The following is a 25,436-nucleotide window of genomic DNA, read 5'->3' on the forward strand; positions in this document are numbered from 1 at the left end:
ATCAAGTAAGCTTTCAACGGCGATATTTCTCGTCTCAAAAAAGAAAGGTTGTAAAGTGAAAAAAAGGAGCATATGTATTAAACGACGCCGTCTGCTTCTTTTCTTTTTCCTGTTTTAATAGGTTGACTTCGTCGTTATAAATTCATATTTCTCGTGTCCAAAAAATATAAATCGCCGTTGCCGGGGATCGAACCCGGGTCACCCGCGTGACAGGCGGGAATACTCACCACTATACTACAACGACTTTGATGCCTAACTCCACCATATGTCAAATACTTGATCATCACTTTCGTAAGAGTTCTTTTGTTTTGCCCCTTTTTCCGTAAAACGTAAAAACAAAATGGGACATGAGCTTGAGCTAGCACGTGTAGGCAAACAGGAATTATGAAATATACAAAATTAAATCATAGCAATAAGGATAATTCCTGACGGGAATGACGACTCTACATCCCACTGACGAAGATAACATTACTGACGGAAGAATCATCCATGACGAAGTGATCAGAAAGGTCGAAGGAAGCCATCATCACTGACGAGGCAGAGAGTTATTCAATGCGATCAATCAATGATTCGAGCAGTTACCAAATCAACCAAGAAGACCGTTGGAAGACCTATTAAAAGTCTCATTACTGGCCAGGTGCGTTACAGAAGAAAGCATTAACAGCCTCAACGGCTAGCCCTTATGGGTTCAGGTATAAAACTCTCACATAACCAACAGAGGAGGATATATGCAAAAATACTCTGAAACTATCTATTATTTCTTTATTGTGTTTAACTGTGATCCTAACTTTGGCATCGGAGACTTTGTGGCAGGCGCCACACCGGTGTCTCTGGACGAGCAAACCTTCACGTCTCACGGGTGATTCCATCTGCACATTCACTGACGGATTTGTGTTCCATCAGTTTGGCGCCGTCTGTGGGGACGAGTTTTCAGATTTACATTCGAAAACGTAGTTTCCATCAATTCACCATATCCAGATGGAATCCAACCCAGATTCAACGGCCTTGGTTCAGCAAGTTCAAGCCCTGGCAGCCACCATTGAGGAACTCACCAGGCAGAACCAGGAAATGAAGCTGCGGCTCCAGCAGGTTCAACAAGCTCAACAGGAAGAAAACCGGTCCAAGGGTAACATGGAGGGAGAGGGGGATAGCCAACAGAGGGAAACCCCCCGGAGACCAACTACTCCGGACGAACAGAACTCAGATCTTCTTCGGGAAATGAGGAAAGAGATGGACGAATTAAGGAGTGCTATCAAGGAAAAGACAGACCGAAGTGTAGACAAGATGGTAAGGGCTACAGATTCGCCCTTCACTGCAGCGGTACTTGATTGCCCTGTGCCGTCAAAATTTCGCCTGCCTCAATTAGAACCATTCGACGGACTCAAGGACCCTCAGGATCATCTTAATACCTTTAAGACGACTCTGGGCCTTCAACAACCACCTGACGAGATATTATGCCGCTCCTTCCCTACGACTCTCAAAGGAGCTGCAAGAGAGTGGTTTACTAAGTTGCCAAACTCGTCCATAGACAACTTCGATCAGCTAAGTAGTGCTTTCCTGCGTCACTTCATAGGGGGACAACGCCCAAGGAGACCAGTAGATTACTTACTCACCATAAGACAGGGAGAGAAGGAGACTTTGAGGTCATATGTCAAGCGATTCACCCGGGAAACTCTGGAGGTGGACGAAGCTGATGACAAGGTGCAACTGACGACCTTCAAGGCAGGGTTGAAATCCAGAGACCTTGTAGCCTCTCTTGCCAAAAACCCCCGGAAGACAATGGCAGAGATGCTCCTGAAGGCCCAAAAATACATGAACGCGGAAGACGCTCTAGCTGCCATAAAAGATACCGAGAGGCTAGGAGAAAAGTCCAAGAGGGAAGACGACCGCAGAGGGCAAAAGAGAGACAGACCAGAACGTCGGAACAGTGACGGGAATAGAAGGAGAGATGACAAAAATCCTCGTCAGGTGAAATTTACTCCTTTGGTTATGCCTGTTGACAAGATTTTCACGCAGATCAAGGACGAGCATTATCTCAAATGGCCCAGGCCATTACACTCGTCCCCCAACGTACGTGACAAGAACAAGTATTGTCGGTTCCACAGAGACCACGGCCACAACACCGAAGATTGCAGAGACCTGAAGGAACAAATAGAGGAGTTAATACGGAAAGGAAAGTTGCAGAAATTTGTAAAGAAAGGAGAATATAGCAAGTTCAGAGACGACAACAGGACTCAAAAGGAATCCTTCAATCGGGATGACGACCATACATCCCAACATCCACGCAAAGTGATCGGGGAGACAAACACGATCACGGGAGGACCATTCTCAGGAGGGTCATTCAGATCGCTTAGAAAAGCATGCTACAGACAGGTAAACAGCGTCCACGCCATTCCTCCGTCCAAGTACCAACGAACATACCAAGATATGTCCTTTAATGAAGGAGACGCCAGGGGAGTGAAGCAGCCTCACAACGATCCCCTGGTCATAGTGCTGAATATAGAAGGGTTCAATACCAGAAGGATCCTTGTTGATAACGGAAGCTCAGCGGATGTCATCTACCTCCCAGCCTTCCAGCAGTTGAAGTTAGATCCAAAAAGGCTCCGCCCTTTTGACTCTCCGCTGGTCAGTTTCAGTGGAGACAGGGTCTACCCCAGGGGTATAGTGACTCTGACGGTGACAGCAGGGACCTACCCGTTGCAGTTGACCAAACAAGTAGATTTCCTGGTTGTAGATTGCCCCTCGTCCTACAATGTCATCATTGGGAGGCCTACCCTAAACAAGTGGAAGGCAGCAACGTCCACATACTGTTTGAAGGTGAAATTCCCAACAGACGATGGTGTAGGTGAAGTGAAGGGTGATCAGGTCCTGGCAAGGGAGTGCTACCAGGCCGTACTGGCAAGAAAGGAGAACCACACGTGGACGATAGAAGAAAAAGAGGAAGACAGAGTGGAGACCCTGGAAGCAGTGGAGTTGGTAGAAGGAAATGCGGACAGGACAACCAGGATAGGGACGACGCTAAGCCCTGAGATGAGAACGAGACTCATAAAATTCCTTAAAGGGAATCTTGATGTCTTTGCATGGAGTCACGAGGACATGCCAGGCATATCTCCAGAGATCATCCAGCATAGACTGAATGTGGACGCCAACAGGAAGCCCGTTCAGCAACGACGAAGAACTTTCGCTCCAGAGCGGGATCAGGCAGTAGCAGAAGAGGTAACCAAACTCTTGACGGCTGGATTCATCCGGGAGGTATACTACCCAGAATGGCTCGCCAACGTCGTCCTGGTGAAGAAACCAAATGGAAAGTGGAGAATGTGTGTAGACTTCACTGACTTGAATAAAGCATGCCCAAAGGACAGCTTCCCTCTACCAAGGATAGACCAACTCGTGGACTCTACCGCTGGACACAAGTTGTTGACGTTCATGGACGCCTTCTCAGGGTACAACCAGATAAAGATGGCTGAAGAAGACCAAGAGAAGACCGCCTTCATCACCAGCCAGGGACTCTATTGTTATAAGGTGATGCCTTTTGGGTTGAAAAATGCTGGAGCTACATATCAGAGGTTGGTAAACAAGCATACAGGACTACAGCCAGAACCCCGACAGGAGAGACACCCTTCAGGCTTACCTACGGCTCAGAAGCAATGATCCCAGTAGAAGTTGGAGTAACAAGCATCAGGCGAGGAGCTTTCAGAGAAGGACTCAATGACGAGGGGCTGCGGTTCAACCTGGATTGCTTGGATGAAATAAGAGACAACGCGTCCAGTCGAATGACAAAGTATCAAAAGAAAATGGCCGAGTATTACAATAAGAGGGTCAAACTCAGGCGTCTGGCCATAGGGGACCTCGTCCTTCGCAAAGTCACTATAGCTACTAAAGACCAGACTCAAGGGAAGCTGGGCCCTACATGGGAAGGGCCATATCGCGTCATTCATTACTCTAGGCAAGGGAGTTACCATCTGGAAACTATGGACGGACGAAAACTCCCTCGTCCTTGGAACATTGAGCATTTAAAGAAATACCATGAGTAAATGTAACACACGAATGCACTCGTTATTAAAGTTAATAAAAGTATTATTCATTCAATGGTTTTTGCGCAGGCAGTACAGGTCAACCATGAGGCCTATAAATCATTAAGTAACAAGATTCCGCCTTGACGGATGTAAGTTACTGACGACCATAATACTATGGTTAAAAGACTTAAGTAACAAGATTCCACCTTGACGGATGTAAGTTACCGACGACCATAATACTACGGTTAAAAGACTAAGTAACAAGATTCCGCCTTGACGGATGTAAGTTACCGACGGCCATAATACTATGGTTAAAAGACTAAAGTAATAAGATTCCGCCTTGACGGATGTAAATTACTGACGACCATAATACTATGGTTAAGATACTAAGTAATAAAATTCCGCCTTGACGGATGTAAATTACTGACGTTAAAAGAACAAGGGACAAGAGTCCGCCTAGACGGACGTAAGTCGAATGGCAGGAGTCAGTTCACAGAAGAGCACAGTGCATTAAATCAACAACTAATTAGCAAAGCACAAAAAGTACGGACGGGTGTAAACCAACCAGAAGAAAAGTAAGTACGCTTCATTCCAGCCCATAAACACTGGGTCGATATCATTGTTTTCAAAATAAAGTAAATTGTTTTGAAATTAGATTTACAAAAAAGAAAAGCCCAAAACAAGACGGGCACCCACAATAAAATTTTTTCTAAGTAAAGTAGGTTCAAGCATCAGCTGTGCCTTCACTGGCCGGCACGTCAGCAACGGGTTCAGGAACATCATCACCGGGGGCAGAAGATGAAGCCGCCTCCTCCAGGGCCATTTCCTTGTCCACCTCCTCCAAATCCAGGCTCTCCAAGTTGACTCCGGAAGGATGCTTGATCATGTACCTCCGGAGAAGCTCAAATCCCTTAAAATACCAGCTGAAGAGCACGGTATTGTACTCATCAGTGGTCTGGAAAGCCTCCACGGATCGAGCGGCGATGTTCACTAATTTCTCCTTGGCTGCCATAAGTTGCTCGTCCTTCTCCTGAGTCAACCCGCGCTCAAATCTGAGGTCGTCCTCCAGCACTTTGACCTTCTCCTTCAGTGTCGTGGCCTCGTCCATAGAAGTAATCAGGTTCGTCCTCAGGTCAGAGTTCTCCTTCTCCTGAGCCTCTATCCGGGTCGCCAGAGACGCCACCTTGGCCCCTTGAGTGAGGTACTCAGCGGTAATATGGATACTCTCCCCCAACACCTGGAGGAAATTATGAAGTCGTCTATAAAAAAAAAAAAAAAATGAAATGATGAAGAGGGAAGAACCCGCACCTGGACCAGTTTGTGGACGTGACGAGAAGCCACATCGTTTAAGGACAAGTCAGATAGAGCCTTCAAGTCCGCTGAAGTAACGACCTCGTGAGCTCTTTCCACAGCCAATGACTCGTCATCCCATATGGTGGACGAACGAGTATCAGTCTTCTCCTTTCCTTTGCCAACCACGCGCGGCCTTTTAGAGCCAGGAGTAGGAATCTCTTCTATTGAAACGGTCGGGGAGGCAGTCCTCGTCGTTTCAGAGGCTATGGAAGGAACAATGCTGAGCGGGATGGAGGCAGAACCCTTCCCGGTAACTCGCACGGTCTTCTTCCCTAAATTGGACAGGGGTTCGTCCTTCTTTGACCTCATCTTTGCATACATGTCCTTGTTAAACTTGGTCGTCATCTCTGCAAGAAGAAAGTGTGTCAAAGAGGTGCTTAAGTGTACATAAGAGGAATCAGCATTGACGAAGTTAAAACTTACTCTTTTTTCCTTCAATGCCAAGCTGACGAAGAACGAAAGGAGATGGGTCAGGACTGAGGTTGTAAAACGCAAGAGATCGAGGGTCAACCAGCTCGTCCCAGCTCTCAATCGTCTCAGCGTACCCGATGGCGGTCTCTATGCGTTCCTTATATCGTCTCTTCAGCCCAGGCCGTCTCTTAACTATACCAAACAAAGAAACAAAGAAGTCAGCAAGATCAGAACTTGAAAATTGGCAAGATTGAAACAACGGGGAGAAATACTGACGCACCTAAGGTCGGGGTTCCCCACCGACGGAGCAACCTCGGGATATCACCCCAATCACTGCTAGATTGGGTCTCGAAGTCGTCCCCAGACACAAAGAAAAAGCGCGACTTCCAATACCTGAATGACGAAGGCAATCCCTTGACGATCCTAATCTTTCTCTCCCAAGGGACTAATTCGTAATATCCCCACTCTTTAGACTCTTTCAAACGATACAGGTAGGTGAGCTCACCTATCCTGATCATATCCCCGTTGGAGGCCAACCATATTTGCATACAGTTAATGACGATCCTCCACGAGTTTGGCATGAGCTGTCCAGGGGCTATACCAAAATGATCTAAAAGTTCCATCAGGAACGGGTGGACGGGGAACCTAAGCCCACAAGTGAAGGCTGACTCATAAAAACATATTTCGCCTGGAAAGAAGTGACAAGCCCTATCTTCTTCCCTGGGACGACGAACACGAACCCTAGACGGAAATTGAAACCTATCCTTAAATCTATTCACGGTCTCGTCATCCAGACCACAAATCTCCCTAAGGGCATAAAAAGCCCTAACCTCTCGAGAACCAGAGACGGCGGTATCTCCTTCAGCCGGGCCACCACTGGACGATAGCCCAGTCTCGAGGTCACTAGACCTAACCTCAGACATTAATCTTCTCCCTCCTAAACCCTCAAACCAATTTAGTGATTGACGGAGCAACGGCAACAACTCACTCAAAACGACACTCAAACTATTGCCTTCGTACACAAAATTTTCTAAAAAAGGGTAAGTACCCAAAGACCCCCCTAGACGCGCAAAAAGGAAGGAGATCGACGGGCAAGCTATCCTAACCTCTAAGCTATCAACCATGGAAAATACAGAAATCAAAAGGAAAACAAGGTACGAAACTGAAACCCCAAAAGAAAAACAAAAACCAACACCAGAATAGAAGCGAAAAGGGAATAGCAAATCAGAAATTATACAGTAAAAGAAGAAAAAAGAAGAAAGAAAAAGGAAAGAAGAACATACCTCCAATGGCGGAACGGCAGAAGCAGCACAAGGCAAATCGGAGAAGAAGGAAGCCACAAAATATTCAGAGTATCTCTAAAAAACTGGTTTGCTTTTGCTCTCTGAGAAGTAAACGAAAAGTTGAAAAGGAGAAGTTTTAAATGTGGGCCAAAAACGATTGAAAAACCAGCGGGAAACCCAAGGGTCATGCCATTAATTCCACAGACCATCAAGCGCCACGTGGCCATGATTGCGTGTAACGCCGCCACTAAGCATTAAAGGCGGAACAGAACCCCAAGAGTCACAAGAAAAACTTTTCAGCTTCTGTGATCGTCATGACAGGTCACCGACGACCCCAGAACCTGGGGGGCAACTGACGGGAATGACGACTCTACATCCCACTGACGAAGATAACATTACTGACGGAAGAATCATCCATGACGAAGTGATCAGAAAGGTCGAAGGAAGCCATCATCACTGACGACGCAGAGAGTTATTCAATGCGATCAATCAATGATTCGAGCAGTTACCAAATCAACCAAGAAGACCGTTGGAAGACCTATTAAAAGTCTCATTACTGGCCAGGTGCGTTACAGAAGAAAGCATTAACAGCCTCAACGGCTAGCCCTTATGGGTTCAGGTATAAAACTCTCACATAACCAACAGAGGAGGATATATGCAAAAATACTCTGAAACTATCTATTATTTCTTTTTTGTGTTTAACTGTGATCCTAACTTTGGCATCGGAGACTTTGTGGCAGGCGCCACACCGGTGTCTCTGGACGAGCAAACCTTCACGTCTCACGGGTGATTCCATCTGCACATTCACTGACGGATTTGTGTTCTATCAATTCCAATTCAACAATGATTTAAGCCAACAAATTTGAAACCTACTAAATACAAAGGGGCTACTATGCTTTTATAAAAATTCAATTAAAAGTGGATATCTTTAATTATAAATAAATAAATAAAAGTGGATATCTTCTAAAAGCATTCGAATTTGCATGCGTTACATTTTGCACAGGTGACTTCTAAATATATAAATAAATAAATAAATAACCAACTTGACCAGACAGGGCCATCTAAAATATGTACTCTGCATATAACTACAGACCATCTGAAAGATTTTGAATTAATTGAAGATAGTTCCAAATTCCATTGGTTTACAAACAACTGATATTTATATATTATTATTAATGTAACACATGCAAGATGTTCATGCTTTCATGTAAAATTCCCAATTACAAATTATCTCCATACAAAATCAGCACAATGCCCTATGTATTTAGAGATTAGGAGAGATTGAAACTGGAAGTAGATGGGAGAGAGAAAGAACAACTAAAATAAATCATTGTATTCACACTTCTAGGTAGATGTATAACACAAGAATCCCCAAAAGTAAAGAAGCCAAGGCTCAATCAATTTATAGGATTTACCTTCAAGCATGCAAAAATCCCCGGAAGTCCATAACTGCTACCAAGCTGTAAGAATCACCAAGTAGACGAATTAACTCTCAAAATGTTCCATAATAACTAACAAATGGAGTAATTGACTATCAACTCTAATTTCTTCGCATGGGAAAACTAGTCACAGGAACATAAGCAAGAAAGTTATCATCACCCAACATTTTTAAATGTGCAAGCAATAAGGTTTCCTTTTCTTTTATTCTTTTTTGATAGGTAAAAATAATTTTATTGAAACAAGACTATCTCGTGAAAATGGACACGAATTAGCCTAAAAAATATGTACAAAATGTAGTTCAGAAGCATTTTAGATTACTTGTCTAATCTATATACAAAGAATATTGAATTAAACCAATATTGACAAAATTTCTAACTGCAACCAAAATCAACCTTTTTGGGTGTGATAATGGTATTCTCTAGAAAAGGAATGAGCCCTCAAAAAAGAGCCATTATCTACAGGTTGTCTCTTGAGAAAGACAATCCCTGCAAAATATATATCTTCCCCTCAAAGAACACCCCCAAAGGAATACTTCAATTTTACGTAGAAGTGGGCAAGGTTTGAATCAAGAGACAAATCTTAAACGTCTTGGTGATACACGTTGGAGATCATATTATGGGACTATTCTCAGCTTGATTTTGATGTTCTTTGCTGTTGTTGATGTACTAGAGATTATTGAAGAAGATGGCTTCTCCGACCAAAAAGTTGAAGCTCAATCTATTATGAGGTCAATTCTTTCTTTTGAATTTGTCTTTGCTCTACACTTGATGAAAAATATTTTAGGGATCACAAATAAGTTGTCAATAGCATTACAAAAAAAAAAAAAATCAAGATATAGTAAATGCTATGGATCTTGTTAAAGTGTCTAAGCAACAGTTGCAAGTGATGAGAGATGATGGATGGGCATCCTTATTGGCTGAAGTATATTTATTTTGTACCTCACATGATATTCCTATCTTGGACATGGAAGCGATATTTGTAGTTAGTGGGAGGCTGCGACGCAACACCCAACAAAATACAAATTTACATCATTATCATGTTGAGCTATTCTACAAAGTCATAGATATGCAACTTCAAGAGCTTAACAACCGCTTTTCTGAGGCGAATACCGATTTGCTACTTTGTATGGCTTGCTTGAATCCAAGTAATTCATTTGTGGCTTTCGATAAGGAAAAGTTGATACGTCTAGCTAAGTTCTATCCCTCTGATTTTCTTGGGACAGATATTTTGGCACTTGACTCTCAACTGCAGAATTATATTTTTGATATGCACAGCAATGACTTCTTTTTAGAGCTTCAAGGAGTTAGTGAACTTGCTGAAAAATTAGTGAGCACAAGAAAACACGAGACTTATCCATTAGTCTATTTGCTAGTAAAGCTAGCTTTGACCCTTCCAGTTGTTACTGCAACAGTAGAAATAAGTTTTTCAGCAATGAAATATGTAAAGAATGAACTGCGCAATCGAATGGGAGATCAATGGATGAATGATTGCTTGGTTGTGTATATTGAAAAAGATGTAGCTTGTAGCATTGATAATGAGACTATTATACAACAATTTCAAAATATGAAAACTCGTAGAAGGCAATTGTAAATTCTATGTATTTGTGTATTTTTTTTATTGTTGTTGTTGTCAATATATTTCTTTTTATTAGATTATGTAATTTATGCTTATTGAGGAACACCCTGAAAAAATTTCCTAGAGTCGCCACTGACTAAGAGAGAGGGCAACATAGTTGCACACAACTTGGCTCAGTTAGCAATTAACCACCAAAATTGTGTAATATGGATGGAAGATGTTCCATCTGATGTACTTTCTTTTTACCATGCTGATTCAGCTGGTATTCCTTAATTGAATGCATCTCAGTCTTGTTTCTCAAAAAAAAAAAAAAATTCCTTTGTTTTAGTTTTATCATCCTAACTATTGTTATCGTTATTACCACCATGTTTAACATCGCCACCTAAAATGAAAAAGTAGTAAAACTTAGAAAGTAAATTTTGCATTTTGGCCCTAATCTTATAAACTATTTTCTAAAATCCATTAATATTGAAGTAATCTATCACATGTTCCCACACAATTGTTCCAAGCTTTGTCCAATAGAATTTTGACATACAATTAATTTTAAATCAACCAATTAATGGTCCAATTGAAATTAATTGATCATAATCTTACTCCTACATGATCAAACCCAAATTATACTGATGCATGTTAGCTTTTAAATTTTGATTTTGTGTTATATTTTGATTGAACCTTAAATTCTCAAGATTTATTTTATAAAAGCAATTGAAAGTTTAAAGGTTCAAATTACAATTTTACCCTCTGGAGTGTGAAATGACCAATTTGCTTCAGCTTAAATTATGGTTACAAAATGGGTATCTACAGTACTATAGTTTGTTTCTGGCCTATATATAAAGGCCTCCCCATGTACAGTATTCATTAAGTCAATATACTAAATATTCCCTCTCAATTCTAAGATTCAACAAATTGACTAAATGGGAATCAAACCTGATGCAGTTCTTGGTCTTGTTTCTTTATCAAAATTTCAATTTCTTTTTTTAAATTAAACTAATGAATCTATGGAATGGACATTGCATTGCTTGTTCAAGACATGGACTCAAAAAGTTTCGAGAGTGCTACCCACATATGCAGCAAATGAAAATCAGAGCCAGTTATTATTTAATGAATACATTCCCAGTGAAGTCATTTATGCAAGACAGGTTTTTGACTAACTTATCTCAATCACAGCTCGATCAACAATACTTCCCTGGTCAAGATCATGGAATGCTTGGACTGCCTCCTCAAATTTGTATTTTCTAGAAACTGCATCAGAGATATTGAGGATACCAGTTTCTGCCAGTCTAACCAACTTGGGTAGATCTTGCCTTGGCTTTGCTCCATAGGAGCCAATGACTTTGATCTGTTCCATAAGATGATCACAAGAAAAAACTACATGTTGGAATGCATAACAATCCAAAACCATGCTCAGCAAGCAAAGGACAGTGTAAATTGTTACAGAAAAATATTCTTAGTACATATATATAGTGATATAGGTGAGCTGGCCAAACTCTCTATCCTTTGTTTGACCTCAGCTTGGTACAATGGAATTTGAATACGTGTCTCACTCATGTTCAATGTCAGTTGCTTCCAGGATTTAAGTGAGCAAAAGTGAGAGAGAGAGATCTAAAATTTAACCTATGGAGATTGAAGTCAACTTTTAGAAATTTCAAATGCAAAGGAAAATAATGCCTTTAATACTATTTTATATGAAACACAACAAATAAAAAGAACAAATAGTTATTTTATTTATGTATTTTTTGAAGCTTATTTGGTCACTGAGAAAACACCTCAATCTTCACATGATGATGGTGCTTTTTTCTTCAGTCATGATGCCTAGATTTTTACTTTTTCTTATATTTTTGTTGTACTGTCCACACTGACCACGGGTTGAGAAAAGAGCAGCAAAAGAATACTCAGATTTAACATAGAATGAGGATAAGAAGAAGAGAAAGTAGGATTCAGAAAGACATCATGGAAGACGTTGAGAATATATTTGAAATTATAGGCGAAATATAGGGATCCATCCCAACATGGACAAATTGATTGCAACCATTAAATTAAATTTAGTAATTTTAATGACTAGATTTTAGACAAAAAGCCATTTGAAAGAAGCAAAATGTTCAACTCTAAGCCTCCCACCTGTTAAAAAGCAAGCTGTGGCAAACTTGGGGAATTTGCAGGCTCAACTGGTCAATAGAAAAGGGTTTTGATCAGGACCTGACAAGGCTACTATGACAAATGACAAGGTTGAAAATGTAGATTATCAAACTGATCGTGTTTCACTATATTGTACAGAATTCCTGAAAGTCATTGATGAGTAGCAATCTAAGACATAAACATCAAATTACAGTGAAAGTAACACTTCTATCAGCTGAGACTAACTTGTTTTATTGAGGGGAAAGAATGATACCATGAAGAGTAGACAAAACAAAAGTAAGAACCCAATACAATGTTTTAAAGGTGGAGAAAAGGAAGAGTAGAAACCTCAAGCACTGCAAGGATTGCACTTTGTAACACAGTATAAAGAATACAGAAGTACAACATTAGACATGTTGTAAGAATGATTAATAGCAGGTTACTACCTTTATAACTTTATTTACTGGTTTCTACATAATTTACTCTAATATTTTTTCCACTACTTAAAACTTGTGCAGCTTCTGGTTGTTACATTCGAGTACCAATGTTCATTGAGCTAACATTAAAGTGAAGAAATTCCATGTAGAGCAAATTCCAAAGCATATATGGTTGCTTGCATAGTATTTTGATGGAGCTTATTGCTATTGGAAAACTTCAGTGGACACATTGTAGAAACAAGTATCAACTAAGCTTGAAAAAGTTAAGACTTCATTCAAAGAAAAGCAAATGAAACGCAGATAAGATTGTTCCAATGGCCAGTTTAATGGAAACTTTACATGAAACACTAAGGAGACCCACAAAAGGTCATAGAAATAGTGCATCCATTACAATAGTTGAAATCATAAACAAGTGTAATCCATGAGCAAGTAGTATGGAACTTTATACCTAACTAAAAGGTTGAAGAAAAAGATATATAATAAACAAGTGTAATCCAGAACCCGATTGATGATGTTGTCCAGAACCGGTTGCTCCATTTAACCACTGTTTGGTCAGACACAGAATAACAAAACAAAATCAGAGGGATTACTTCGTGATTTTTTTATATATAATAAAATAATAATTACACCGGCTTTCTAAAATTTATATATAATATAATAAAATAATAATTACGCCGGCTTTCTAAAATTTATATATAATAAAATAATAATTACTAATTAATTAAAACTAACCGTTAGAACTTCTAGAATAAAAGCGTGTGCTTTCATTCCTTAACTTTTTCATCAAAATTCGATTTTATTTTTTCTTCTTCTTCTGTTCTCTGAGCCGCTCTTCTCTGAGTCTTGCTCTTCCTCTTCCTCTGCAATTGAACCCTACCCATTTATTCTTTCTTTTCTTCAAAGATTTCAATTTTAGCCATGGCCATGGAGGAGAAGGAGATCATGGGGTTGCCACCGGGTTTCATATTTCGCCCTCATCAAAGGGACTTGCTCGAATACTACCTCCTCAGGAAGGTCACCGGTAAACCATTGCCTTCAAATAATCCTGTGAAGGACATTGATGTCTACGGTGACCCCAAGGTCTGGACCAAACTCTTTCAGAGTTCTGGAATGGAAACCCTCTATTTTTACACTAAGCTTACTAAGAAGAAAGAGAAAGGGAAAAGGGTTGTGAGAGCAACAGAGTTTGGCACGTGGAGGGCTCAGAAAGATGCCAAGGTGTATGATCACAGTGATGAGGATGATGAACAGGGGCGTGATGGGTTCAATCAAAAAGAACAGAGGCATATTGGTTCTAAGAGAACCTTCACCTTTGTTGCAAAGAAAGGATTTTTCCCCAATTGTAGATGGACCATGCACGAGTATAGATTCGATGGAATCTACGGAAACACAACCAATAATGTAAGTTGTTGTTTTTCTTTTGTTCTGTTTTTTATTGATTGTCTCTGTTTCTTGATTTTCTTTTTCCTTTTTTTTTTTTATTGCTACAAGAAATTTTTTATTTTTGTCTTTCAACACGCTCTGTTTCTAATTTTTTCTTCTTCCTTTTTTTTGGTCTTTCAACATGCTCTGTTTTTTTTCTTTTTTCTTTTTGTCTTTCAACATGCTCTGTTTATTTTATTTTATTTTATTTTTTGTCTTTCAACATGCTCTGTTTCTTGATTTGTTATTAATATAAGTACTTTTTTTTTAAAGATTAAATTGGAGTATATAGGACAGTTTAGTTAATTCTTATGAAAAAATCAATATCCTGTGTCATGTTATCGATCAATCTACCTCTAAATGACATGTTTTTTCCCTTCAATTTCAGGATGATTATGTCCTCTGCCAGATTAATAAATTTAAAAAACAAAGAGGGTTTGCAAGAGACAATTCACACCAAGTAGAGGACATTGCTACATCTGAGAATCTGGAGCTTCCACTATTGATTTCAGAAGAGACAAGCACTCCTCAGACAGAGACTACTGTTGAGACACCACATTTGGATTTGAGTGATATTGATTGGGCTGAAGTTATAAGCATGGACAGTGCATCAATTGATGTGTCACCCTTGAATATGGAGCAAAATGAAGATCTTGAAGCTTGGTGTAATTCATTATTTGCATAGAGGAGTTTAGTTTGATTTTTAGCTTGGTACAAATGGTTAAGATGTTATTCTTATAGTTACTAACACTGTTTAGATAAGTAAACCAACCAACTCGGTTGAGATAGATCATAGTCTAAAAGAAATGTGGCAAAACTGACTTTGTTTTTAAAGCTGCTATATATATTGACTAGAGTTTCATCTTCATTCTCTTTTTTTTATATCCTTCCTTTTATGTTTGGTATTTTTCTTCTCTATTTGCTCTCTTATTTTACATTAAATTAAACAGTTTAATGTATTTGATGTATGAGTGTGTACGCAGACTTGAAAAAGAAAGGAATTAGAGAGTTGAAGAAAGGGGCACTTTTTTATTTATTTTTTTTTTTATGGAGAGAAATTAGAGAGTTGAAGAAGGTGGGACTTTATTTATTAATATAATAATATAAAGACAAAATTCAAAATGAGGTCCAACGTTCACTTTTGCGGTTGACAGCTAGTAATTTTGGAAAAAGGTTACTTTTGGGGAAAGGTTACTTTTGAGATTAGAGGCCTTTTTTTTTTTTTTTTTTTTTGAGAAACCAGATTGGCGGCGTTGGTTTTATTAATTTAATAAAAAATATAACTAAAAAGTAAAAGCTTTTAACTTTGATAATTTATTATTATTTATTTAGGTTTAGTTTTGTTTGGGAATTGGGAGTGCTTGAAAATGGGATCATATGCGTCCAGAATCTGATAAAGGCCACGTGTAAAATTTGGACTTTATTTATTAGTAATATAAATATAAAGACAAAATTCAAAATGAGGCCAAACGTTCACTTTTGAAGTTGACAGCGTTGAAGTTGAAGGCAGTGTGAAAGACAATAATGTAGTAATTTTGGAAAAAGGTTACTTTTGAAATTGGCGACGTTGGCTTTATTAATTAAATGAAAAATATAACTTTTTTTTTGACTGAAGGAAAAATATAACTAAAAAGTAAAAACTTTTAACTTTTAACTTTGATCATTAATTATTATTATTATTTATTTAGGTTTAGTTTTGTTTGAGAATTGGGAGTCCAGTTTAATATTTACTGGACTCAGGTGGGTCCAGACCAAAACTGAACTGAAGTCCCCAAACAACAGAAGGGTCATTATCAGATAACCATGATGATGTCATGTACCTGTGAAGACCGTTTTTATGGTTCCATCTTCCAACCGAGCTTCATGATTGGCAACGTATAGTGTCAGTTATCATGGTTATTTTAGTTGTACAGGCAACGAGTATTTGGTTATATCTCTAATGGGGAATTTTTTTCTTCTTTCTAATTTCTGGACTTTTATTTTATTTTATTTTTTTGATAGGATTCTGACTTTTATTAATTAACGGTTTTTTAGAAATAAATACTAAATTAAGGTCAAAACTATTGCCTCTTATGTTGAGTAGTATTAATGGATCACTTACATTAAAATTAAGAAAATTAAATTGACACTTAGAGCAAAATTAGACTAAAATTAGAAGCCAATTTTGATATTGATTGTGTAACTTTAATATAATTAGTGTGTAACATCGTGTATATGCACATGTACAATTAAAAATAATCTCAATTACATAATTCAAATTATACATTTTTTTAAGAAGAGATTCAAATTATACATGGTATTTTCTATTAAAAAAAAATTATACATACAATTAATTTACACATTTTTTAAATTATACATTTCTATAATATATAAAGGTTCCTCATTATATATATATATATATATATATGATTTATAATTTAATTAAATTTAGACTCTTTGATTTTTGCACCTAATAATTTCACTTGCCACAAAAATTAAAAAATTAAATGGACACATGGTGCAAAATTAGATTCCAATTGAAATTCAAATTGATGAATTTTTGAATCTGGAGATGTATTCCTATTGTTTAGTTCACTACTTGAAATCAGTCTAATTCACATAATATGATTTTTTAGTAAATTATTATTTATCATTTTATAAAGTCTGTTATACACAATTTACTGATTGTAGTTTCCAACCTATCACTTTTGAATGCAGAGTTAGAGGGACTCCTATGGCTCATGCCTGTCACGATGTTGTTTGAGTTGTGTCAAAAGCAAGGGAAGAAAGTTGACATTAAGGGTTCGTTTGGATTAAACTTATTTTTATTGAAACTGAAAATTGAAAACAATGTAACATAATAATTTTTAAATGTGTGAATAGTACCATGGGACCCATTTTAATATTTTTAAATACGTGAATAGTGCATGCACTGTTCATGAACAGTAAATTTTGTCTCTGAAAGTCAACATAAGCGGCTTGAAAAAAAAAAAAAAAAAGAAGAAGAAGAAGAAGAAGCAAAACCCTAGACACCAGATGCAGACGTGCAATCCAAACCGCACCTAATTATTGGAAGAGTGGGGAAAAGAATGTTCCAACTATATAGGTTGATGGTAAGTTTATCGCTTCAGGTTCTTCTGAGAAGAAGGAAACTGCAAAGCTTAATGCAGCAAAGCAAGCTTTGCACAAGTTATTGGAATCTATGCCCACTAATGTTGGGAGGTTAGATTTTTCTTTTGGTGCAAAATTAAATGGACACATTGTGCAAAACCGAAGGGGAGAAACATTTTAAGGTTCTGATAGTAAATGGGCGAGGTAGAGCATATTTGTATTTTTAATTAAGTTGGAAAATTCAAATTAGACCTTTTAAATCACATTGCAGAAATTGCATTTGTTTTTTAGATAATTATAATATGCAGCTAACCCTACTACTCGAAACCTTTCCCCCTAAGACCTCAAGCACTTCATACAAGAACTGCACCTTGATACATTGCAAGTGACATGGTCCCTTGGAGCCGAACCTTCATTATCTAATCATAAACTCTACTTTGGAATTTACTCCTACAATACCTTCTGGGGGCTGAATTACAGTTACTTGAAATTTGATAAGAAAAGATTAATCTAATCTCTATAATAAATTTTATAAAAATATCATCAGATAAAATAAAGATATATTTGAAACTTTTTCGATATTTGTTTAGTCAAGATTATAATTTTTACAAATTTGTTTTTATTGATTTTCACATATAATTAATTATTACATTATCATAATTCAACCTAGGATCCTACTTCGTTATAAACATTTTGAACCTCTTCTTTTTTTAGTTATTTCAAAGCTTAGGTTTTCCTCCCTTCTCTCCCTTTTTAATTTTTTTTTTAATAAAATGTTTTGGTTCTTAAAACCATGGTCTAAGTACATTAAAAGTAGTGGGTTCCAATTAGCTCAATTGGTAAAGTTTCTAATAGTTGAATAAGAGATCTAAGGTTCAATCTCCGCTTACACTAAAAACCAATTGGTGTCTTAGTTTAATGATAAAAAGCTATCATTAGTGTCGGACGTTATATGTTGAAACTATCTCAAAATCTGTTTAGGAACAGCTTATTTAGCTGAAATTGAAATTTTTTTGCTGAAAGTACTGTAAATAAAGCTAAAAGGTAGCTGAAATAGTACATTGAGACTCATGAATAGTACCAAAAAGTACAATAGGACTTATGAATAGTAGCAAAAATAAATTGAATAGTAAAATAAATTAGCAAAAATAATCCATGCCAAATGCACATCAAGTGTGTGTGTGTGTTTTTTTTTTCATAAGTGATTGCACTACTGAACCAAACCTTGAGTTCTACAATCGAAATCGTCAATCTTACTTTTTTTTTTTTGAAAAGGTTTTGTGCTTGCCATTACAAACATAAATCTAACCTAGAACCCCACATTTCCTTTGCATTTCAGATCTGGATTTGTTTTTAATTTGATTTGTATTTTTGTGTTTGGTTCCCAAGAGAGTTCAAGAAATTTAAATGCCACATTAGCATTTAAATTTTTTTTATAAAAAAAATCTACTTTCTCAATTTTAATGTGTTAGCAATAGGGACCAAATTGATTGTAAATTAAAAATAACATGGACCAAATTGACTGTAACACCAAAATAAGATTTTAGCTTAAAAAATATGATTCCTTATATAATCTTCCTTTTTATCTTCAAAAAGTCAAGCTAACCAATAGAAAATAACTTTGAATCTGTGTAAAAGAGGATTGCAAAGAGTTTTTTTTGCTAGTTTTTAATTATGGAATTAAGACTTAATGAAGTTCACACATGATGACTACAGACTAACAGAGGTCACGACCTTTATCATTTTTTGGAAACCAACCAATTGGAGCATTATCTGCTTCTACTACATAGCCAAGTGAGCTTTGATAAAGTGTGAAATAACTTGAGTTAGTACTCCTCTGTGTGCATGTCTCACTTTATCACTAAATTAAAAAGCCATCCAAAATGTCTTGAAAAGATGATTCCTCATATAAGCATCCAATTGCCTTGTGATTTCCATATTTAAAAGTTAAAATCATGTATTCATATTTGCTACCACAGAGAACTTTTCTTGCATGAGGCACTTTGTTCTAATAAAAAAAACATTTAATACAATGGATTGGTGCAAAGAATACTACGAATTTAATCAGTTTATGTTTCTTCAGGTATAGCATTTCAAAGACCTTTTTTTATAAAAACAATTAAGTGATGCTGAAATGATCCACTCGACTCTCCCTCAGTAGGAGCTTTCTCTCTCCCTAGGAGCTCTCCCTCTTGATAAGGGTCTTCCCTTCCCTTAACCCCAAACCCCTGCTCTCCTTACCTTACTCTTACCTTCTACCCTCAGGAAAATGGACGTGTCTGTAATAGAGGATCTGCAACACCTACGCCTCACAAAGGATGAAGAAGAAGACATCCAGATCTCCTCCATGAACAGATCAGACCTAATGGAGGAGTGTGCTCTTAGTTTATTCGGCAAGCTTCTCACGGATAGACAACATAATCAGAGAGCTTTGAAAAATACCCTCAGAGCTGCCTGGAAGATGGGATCGGATCTGCGAATAGTAGATGTGGGGAAAAATCTTTTTCAATTCAAGTTTAACTCAGGGTTTCAACTGGAATGGGTTGAAAGGAACGGCCCTTGGAATTTTGAGAATAACTTGCTTCTCCTCTGCAGATGGAAAAGGGGTCTCTCAGCCACAAACATCACCTTCACTCATGCCCCTTTCTGGGTTCAAATATGGGGCTTGCTGTTCGAAAATCTATCTGAAGATGTTGGAAAAGATTTAGGCAACAGCTTAGGGCACTACCTTGAAACATATAAACGAATGTGGCTAACGGAGCAAGCTAGATTTCTAAGAATCAGAGTTAACATTCCTCTCAACAAGCCTCTTCGCCGAGGAGGTAATATTCTCAACTTCGACGAGGAGAAAACCTGGGTTAATTTTAAATATGAGAGGCTGCCCTCTTTTTGCTATGTCTGTGGTTTCTTGGGTCATGATGAAAAGCATTGCCCAAATTTTTCTGGCAATCCGGATTCTCCCAAGCAATATGGAGAATGGCTGAGGGCCACAGGCAACCAGAAAAGCAGTGGGGATAAGCAAAAATCTTCAAATAGTTGGAGCTTTGAAGATGAACAATCAGGCCGGTCAAGTGGAAGATCGGCTCCAACAATGACAAACCCATCGGATTCCACCTCCAAACCAGGGGCACCTTCGGAAATTCAAGTAAACCAAGAAAATAGAGGCTTTGCGAAGCCCCAAAATTCTGACAGAAAAGAAAGCTCACGCTCTAATGCAACGGATTTTCAGGGAAAGAATAGTGATAGTTCAAATTTCAAACTCTCCCAGTCAGACCTCGCCTCACGTGACAAGGAAGGGGCTGTAGGCTCAGGTGCTGAAGCTATGGACGTGGTTTCTGAAGTGGGCCGCACCTCAAAGTCTCACCAGGAAGCCCAAGAAGTCAGTAGCCCACTCAAACTCCCCTTAAAAAGCCCAACTCGTCCTAGTAGCCCCACTCATATACAGAAGCCCAACTCGCCCACTAAGCCATCTCAGCAGAATGGAAAAACAAAATTAAAAAGAATAGCCCGTGAGAAAGGTAGACAGGCCCACGGTGAGCAAAAAGCCAACCTCTCTGGGACTAAAAGACCGGGTAAGTTAGTTTTTGATGATAATTTAGATGAAACTCACCCTCAAAAAAGACTCTGCGACATGCTCCCACAAAACTCCGAACATACTCTTGCATTATCGGCGGTAGTTGCTAAGCAGCACCGCCGGGCACAATGAATGCCTTATGTTGGAACTGCCGGGGAATTGGGAACCCCCGGACAGTTTATACGTTGCGCGATTATGTGCGGCGATGGACTCCCTATTTAGTCTTCCTTGTGGAGACCAAAGTAAAACACAAACGTATGGAAAAAATAAAATTTTCTCTGGGTTTCTTCAATGGTCTAATTGTTCCCAGCCGGGGTCGAAGTGGGGGCCTTGCTCTCTTCTGGTCTACGGATGTAAATCTTGAAATTAAATCATACTCTCAGTATCACATTGATGCAACCATCACTGTGCAGGACATCAACTTCACCTAGAGATTCTCGGGTTTCTACGGTCACCCTGAATATAATTTAAGGAAAGATTCATGGAAACTTCTCTCTTATCTAAATAACCAATTTTCTCTGCCATGGTTTTGCTGCGGCGATTTTAACGAAATTTTGTCTGTGACTGAAAAATCAGGTGGCCCCCCTAGAACTCAACGCCAAATGGATGACTTTAGAGAGGCGGTGAATTTATGTGGGTTTCAAGACTTGGGCTTCTCAGGGCCCCAGTATACTTGGTGCAATATGCGAGACAACAGTGACCGGGTTTATCTCCGCCTGGACCGAGCCTTTGCAAACTCCGACTGGTCAAACAAGTTCAGCAATTGCAAGGTTTATCATGTTGTTGATTCCACTTCCGACCATTGCATACTGAAAATTACTGACTCTATTGCCTCTCCCCCTCGCCGGAACCGCCGTTTCCATTTTGAAGCTTTGTGGGCCAAGCGTGATGATTGCTACGACATTGTGAAAGCCGCTTGGAACAGGGGAAGTCTTGAAAACACACCTGAAGGTATCAACTCCAATCTTAGCTTGTGTGCTTCTGCACTGACCTTATGGAGTAGAGATGTCATTGGTAACATTCCTAAGAAAATCCAAGAGCACAAGAAATTACTGAATACTCTAACCACTCTTGATCGGGATGGCTCGCACAGTGTAGAAATTAATGAATTAAGGAAGGAATTAAATGGCCTTCTGGATAGTGAGGAGATCCTTTGGCATCAAAGAAGCAAAATTCACTGGTATAGAGAAGGGGATAGGAACACGAAGTTCTTCCACACTAGAGCTTCGGAGAGGAGAAGGAAAAATTCTATTCTGGGCTTATGGAACGATGATGACTGCTGGTGTGATGACAGAGACAGCATTGCTCGTACAGCAGTGGATTATTTTTCAAAGATTTATACATCCAGTTCTCCCAATAGAATTGAAGAGGTCATCAACACCATTCCAACCCAGGTAACAGATGATATGAATGCTGAGCTTACTAAAACTTTTACCAGTGAAGAAGTTTTGCGGGCCCTCCACCAAATCCACCCGACCAAATCTCTCGGCCCCGACGGTATGTCCGCTATATTCTTTCAAAGATATTGGAATATTGTTGGTAGAGATATTACTGATATGGTGCTGAATGTGTTAAACTTTAATTTGCCCATGACTGAAATAAATAAGACTAACATTGCTTTAATTCCAAAAACAAGCCACCCAGTAAGAATGACAGAATTTCGGCTTATCAGTTTATGCAACGTCACGTATAAGCTCATCTCAAAAGTCCTTGCTAGCCGTCTTAAAGCTGTCCTTCCCCATGTGATAGCTGAAAATCAAAGTGCCTTTACTACAGATAGGCTTATAACTGATAATGTCTTAGTGGCATTTGAGCTTATGCACTATTTGAACCACAAAACAGAAGGCAAAGATGGTTTCATGTCTATCAAGCTCGACATGAGCAAGGCGTTTGATAGGGTCAAGTGGGGTTTCATCAAAAGAGTCATGGAAAAATTGGATTTTCATAACAATTGGGTCTCTCTGATCATGAAATGTATCTCTTCAGTCTCTTACTCTGTCATCATCAACGGAGAAGCTTATGGCTGCATCACTCCCACGAGGGGCCTTCGCCAAGGCGACCCTCTTTCTCCTGGGCTTTTTCTACTGTGTGCCAAGGGTCTCTCTGCCCTTATCCATAAAGCCGCAAGAAATACGGCCCTTTCTGGAATTTCAATCTGTAGGGGCTGCCCGGCCATCACCCACCTTTTCTTCGCGGATGATAGCCTTTTATTCTGCAAGGCTAGGGTCATGGAATGCAATGTACTCATGAGCATTCTCGGAGTTTATGAATCTGCCTTTGGGCAAAAGATAAATCCCGACAAGTCCTCGGTCTTTTTCAGCCTAAATACCTCTCATGCAGCCAGAGACGAGATCCTAAATTCTTTAGGACCAATGCAAGACTCTCGACACAAGAAGTATCTTGGCCTCCCTTCCTTGATTAGGAAATCAAAATCTCAAGTCTTTGCTGAAATTAAAGAGAGAGTGGGCAAGAAATTAGCGGGTTGGAAAGGAAAACTTCTCTCCATTGGAGGTCGAGAAATTCTTATCAAAGCCGTGGCACAAGCGGTGCCCACGTACACAATGAGTTGTTTTCAACTTCCAAAAACCTTGTGTGACGACTTGGAAAGCATGATGAGAAACTTTTGGTGGGGCCAAAGGAACCATGAGTCAAAACTTGCATGGGTAAGTTGGAAAAAGATGTGTAAGTCCAAATTATATGGTGGCATGGGCTTCCGGAACCTCCAAGCCTTCAACCTTGCCTTACTCGCAAAGCAAGGGTGGCGGATCCTCACTAATCCCACTTCTTTGGTTGCAAAGGTCTATAAAGCTAAGTATTTTCCTTTTGAGGATGTCCTTAACTCAAGAATTGGAAGCAATCCAAGCTACTCTTGGAGGAGCATCTATAACAGTCTTCGGGTCCTAAAGGAGGGTACTCGATGGAGGGTGGGCAATGGTAAGCGGATTCACATTTGGGAAGATAGGTGGCTCCCAACTCCAACCACCTATAAAGTGACCTCGCCTCAATTAGACTTTGGCATCTTCCCAATGGTTTCTTCTCTCATTGATGAGGATACAAAATGGTGGAAAATGGATTTGGTAAGATCTATCTTTCTTCCCCACGAGGCTGCTGCTATCCTTAAGATTCCTATCAGCTTTAGACTTCCTAATGATCAGCTTGTTTGGGTAGGTAACAAAAGAGGTTCTTTTACTGTGAAAAGCGCGTACTACATAGCTATGCGCACAATAGATGATCATGATCTTGGTGAGTGTTCTGCTGTACACAGCCAAACCTCCTTCTGGAAAGCAATTTGGCATCTGAATATCGCTCCAAAGATCCGGATTTTTGCTTGGAAAGTTTGCAGAAACGGTCTCCCAACCATGCTAAATTTACGCTGTCGGGGTCTAAATGTCTCTAGTTTCTGCCCTATCTGTGACAAGGAAATTGATTCTATCCAACATGCTTTATTTCTTTGCTCTCATGCCAATCTAACTTGGGCTAATTGGCCAGATTTCCCTGTAAGCATTTCTTCCCCAAATGCATCTTTTATGGACTCTATATCAAAGGTCATTGATTCAGGCTTATTCAAGGATTTAGCTCTCTTTTTCTCTGTCCTTTGGTCAATATGGGGGAATAGAAATCAAGCCATTTATGGGGACTCTGCTCTTCCGCCAGCCATGGTTTGGGAGACTGCAAAAAGAGCCCATTTGGATTTTGTTGATGCTAGGCTCTCCTCTCCCCCTGCTCCTCCTCCTGCCCGTGCCCATTGGACTGCTCCCCCTGCTGGCTTCTTCAAGATCAATGTGGATGGTGCCACTGATGTTGGGGGTGGTAATTCTTGCATTGGAGCTGTCATTCGGGATTCCTCAGGCTTCCCCATTAGTGCTCTCAGCCTGGTTCTTTCTTCTTGTTTTCCTGCTGAAGTCACAGAAGCATATGCTTTGCTTCATGGTGTCCTCTTTGCCGCTGAAATGCAAGTCCACCAAGCTCTTTTTGAGTCCGACGCTTTAGCTATTATTCATGACTTAATCTCTGAAGCTTCTGGCAGTGACTTTGGTCATATCCTTGAGGATATTCGGGTAGCAACCAGCTCCTTCAGTTTTTGTTCCTTTCATCACTTGAAGCGTGAAGGTAACAGAGCTGCCCACTATTTAGCTTTAGAAGCTAAATGCACAGGCCAAACAAAAATATGGAAAGGAACCCCTCCCCCTTGTATTCAGGAAATTCTTAGTGATGATCTATTGTATTAGCAGGTTTCCTGCCACTGTGTACACCTTTCTTTATTGGAATGAAATCTCTTCCATATTTCCCATCAAAAAAAAAAAAAAAAAAAAAAATTAAGTGATGCTAAACCCCATGCATCCTCGTTCACTTTCCTAAATTTTTAGTTGAATATCACATGATGAACTTCACAAAATCTTCTTTATTATCACATAAACATAGGTTTCACTAAGAGGCACATGTATATACATATATTTATATAATCACTCCCCCTATATACACAAAAACATATCATATAATTATTTTTAAGTTATGTTTTTCGTGCACACGTGAGTTGAACTTTGTCAGTTTTCAGTCCATTAATGCTTTACAAATTTGTTTGGGCAAGCTATAAAAAACTTTTATTAGCATTTGCATCCTAGTTGCTTATACAAGCACCATCAAAATTCAACTGCATAAGGTTGTCAAAAAAATAAAAATCAACTACATAAAAGAGTGAGCTAAGTATTTGATATATTAC

At 39.0% G+C, this 25,436-nt stretch overlaps 2 protein-coding genes and 1 non-coding gene across 3 annotated transcripts; 2 read left to right on the top strand and 1 right to left on the bottom strand.

The window, feature by feature from the left end:
• Positions 1-172: 172 nt before the first annotated feature.
• On the bottom strand, positions 173-244 carry TRNAD-GUC (transfer RNA aspartic acid (anticodon GUC)). The gene has a single exon. It is a non-coding gene; the product is annotated as a tRNA-Asp (tRNA).
• Positions 245-13,382: 13,138 nt separating this feature from the next.
• On the top strand, positions 13,383-14,859 carry LOC126703717 (NAC domain-containing protein 41-like). The gene is made up of 2 exons (XM_050402796.1): positions 13,383-14,031; positions 14,441-14,859. The coding sequence occupies exons 1-2, from the start codon at positions 13,549-13,551 to the stop codon at positions 14,735-14,737; spliced, it is 780 nt and encodes a 259-aa protein (XP_050258753.1). The 5' UTR covers positions 13,383-13,548; the 3' UTR covers positions 14,738-14,859.
• A 6,459-nt stretch (positions 14,860-21,318) lies between these two features.
• LOC126703837 (uncharacterized) lies at positions 21,319-24,945 on the top strand. Its single transcript, XM_050402906.1, has one exon. It carries the CDS (start codon positions 21,319-21,321, stop codon positions 24,943-24,945), a length of 3,627 nt encoding a protein of 1,208 aa, XP_050258863.1.
• The last annotated feature ends 491 nt before the right edge of the window (positions 24,946-25,436 follow it).

The sequence above is a fragment of the Quercus robur genome, chromosome 10 (genome assembly GCF_932294415.1).
Source record: "Quercus robur chromosome 10, dhQueRobu3.1, whole genome shotgun sequence".
Classification (NCBI taxonomy): domain Eukaryota; kingdom Viridiplantae; phylum Streptophyta; class Magnoliopsida; order Fagales; family Fagaceae; genus Quercus; species Quercus robur.

Excerpts from the sequence above, each read along its gene's own strand:
- LOC126703717 (XM_050402796.1), top strand. The coding sequence starts at position 13,549 with ATGGCCATGGAGGAGAAGGAGATCATGGGGTTGCCACCGGGTTTCATA. Across the intron at positions 14,032-14,440 it reads ACGGAAACACAACCAATAAT|GATGATTATGTCCTCTGCCA; the intron begins GTAAGTTGTTGT and ends CTTCAATTTCAG.
- LOC126703837 (XM_050402906.1), top strand. The coding sequence starts at position 21,319 with ATGGATGACTTTAGAGAGGCGGTGAATTTATGTGGGTTTCAAGACTTG.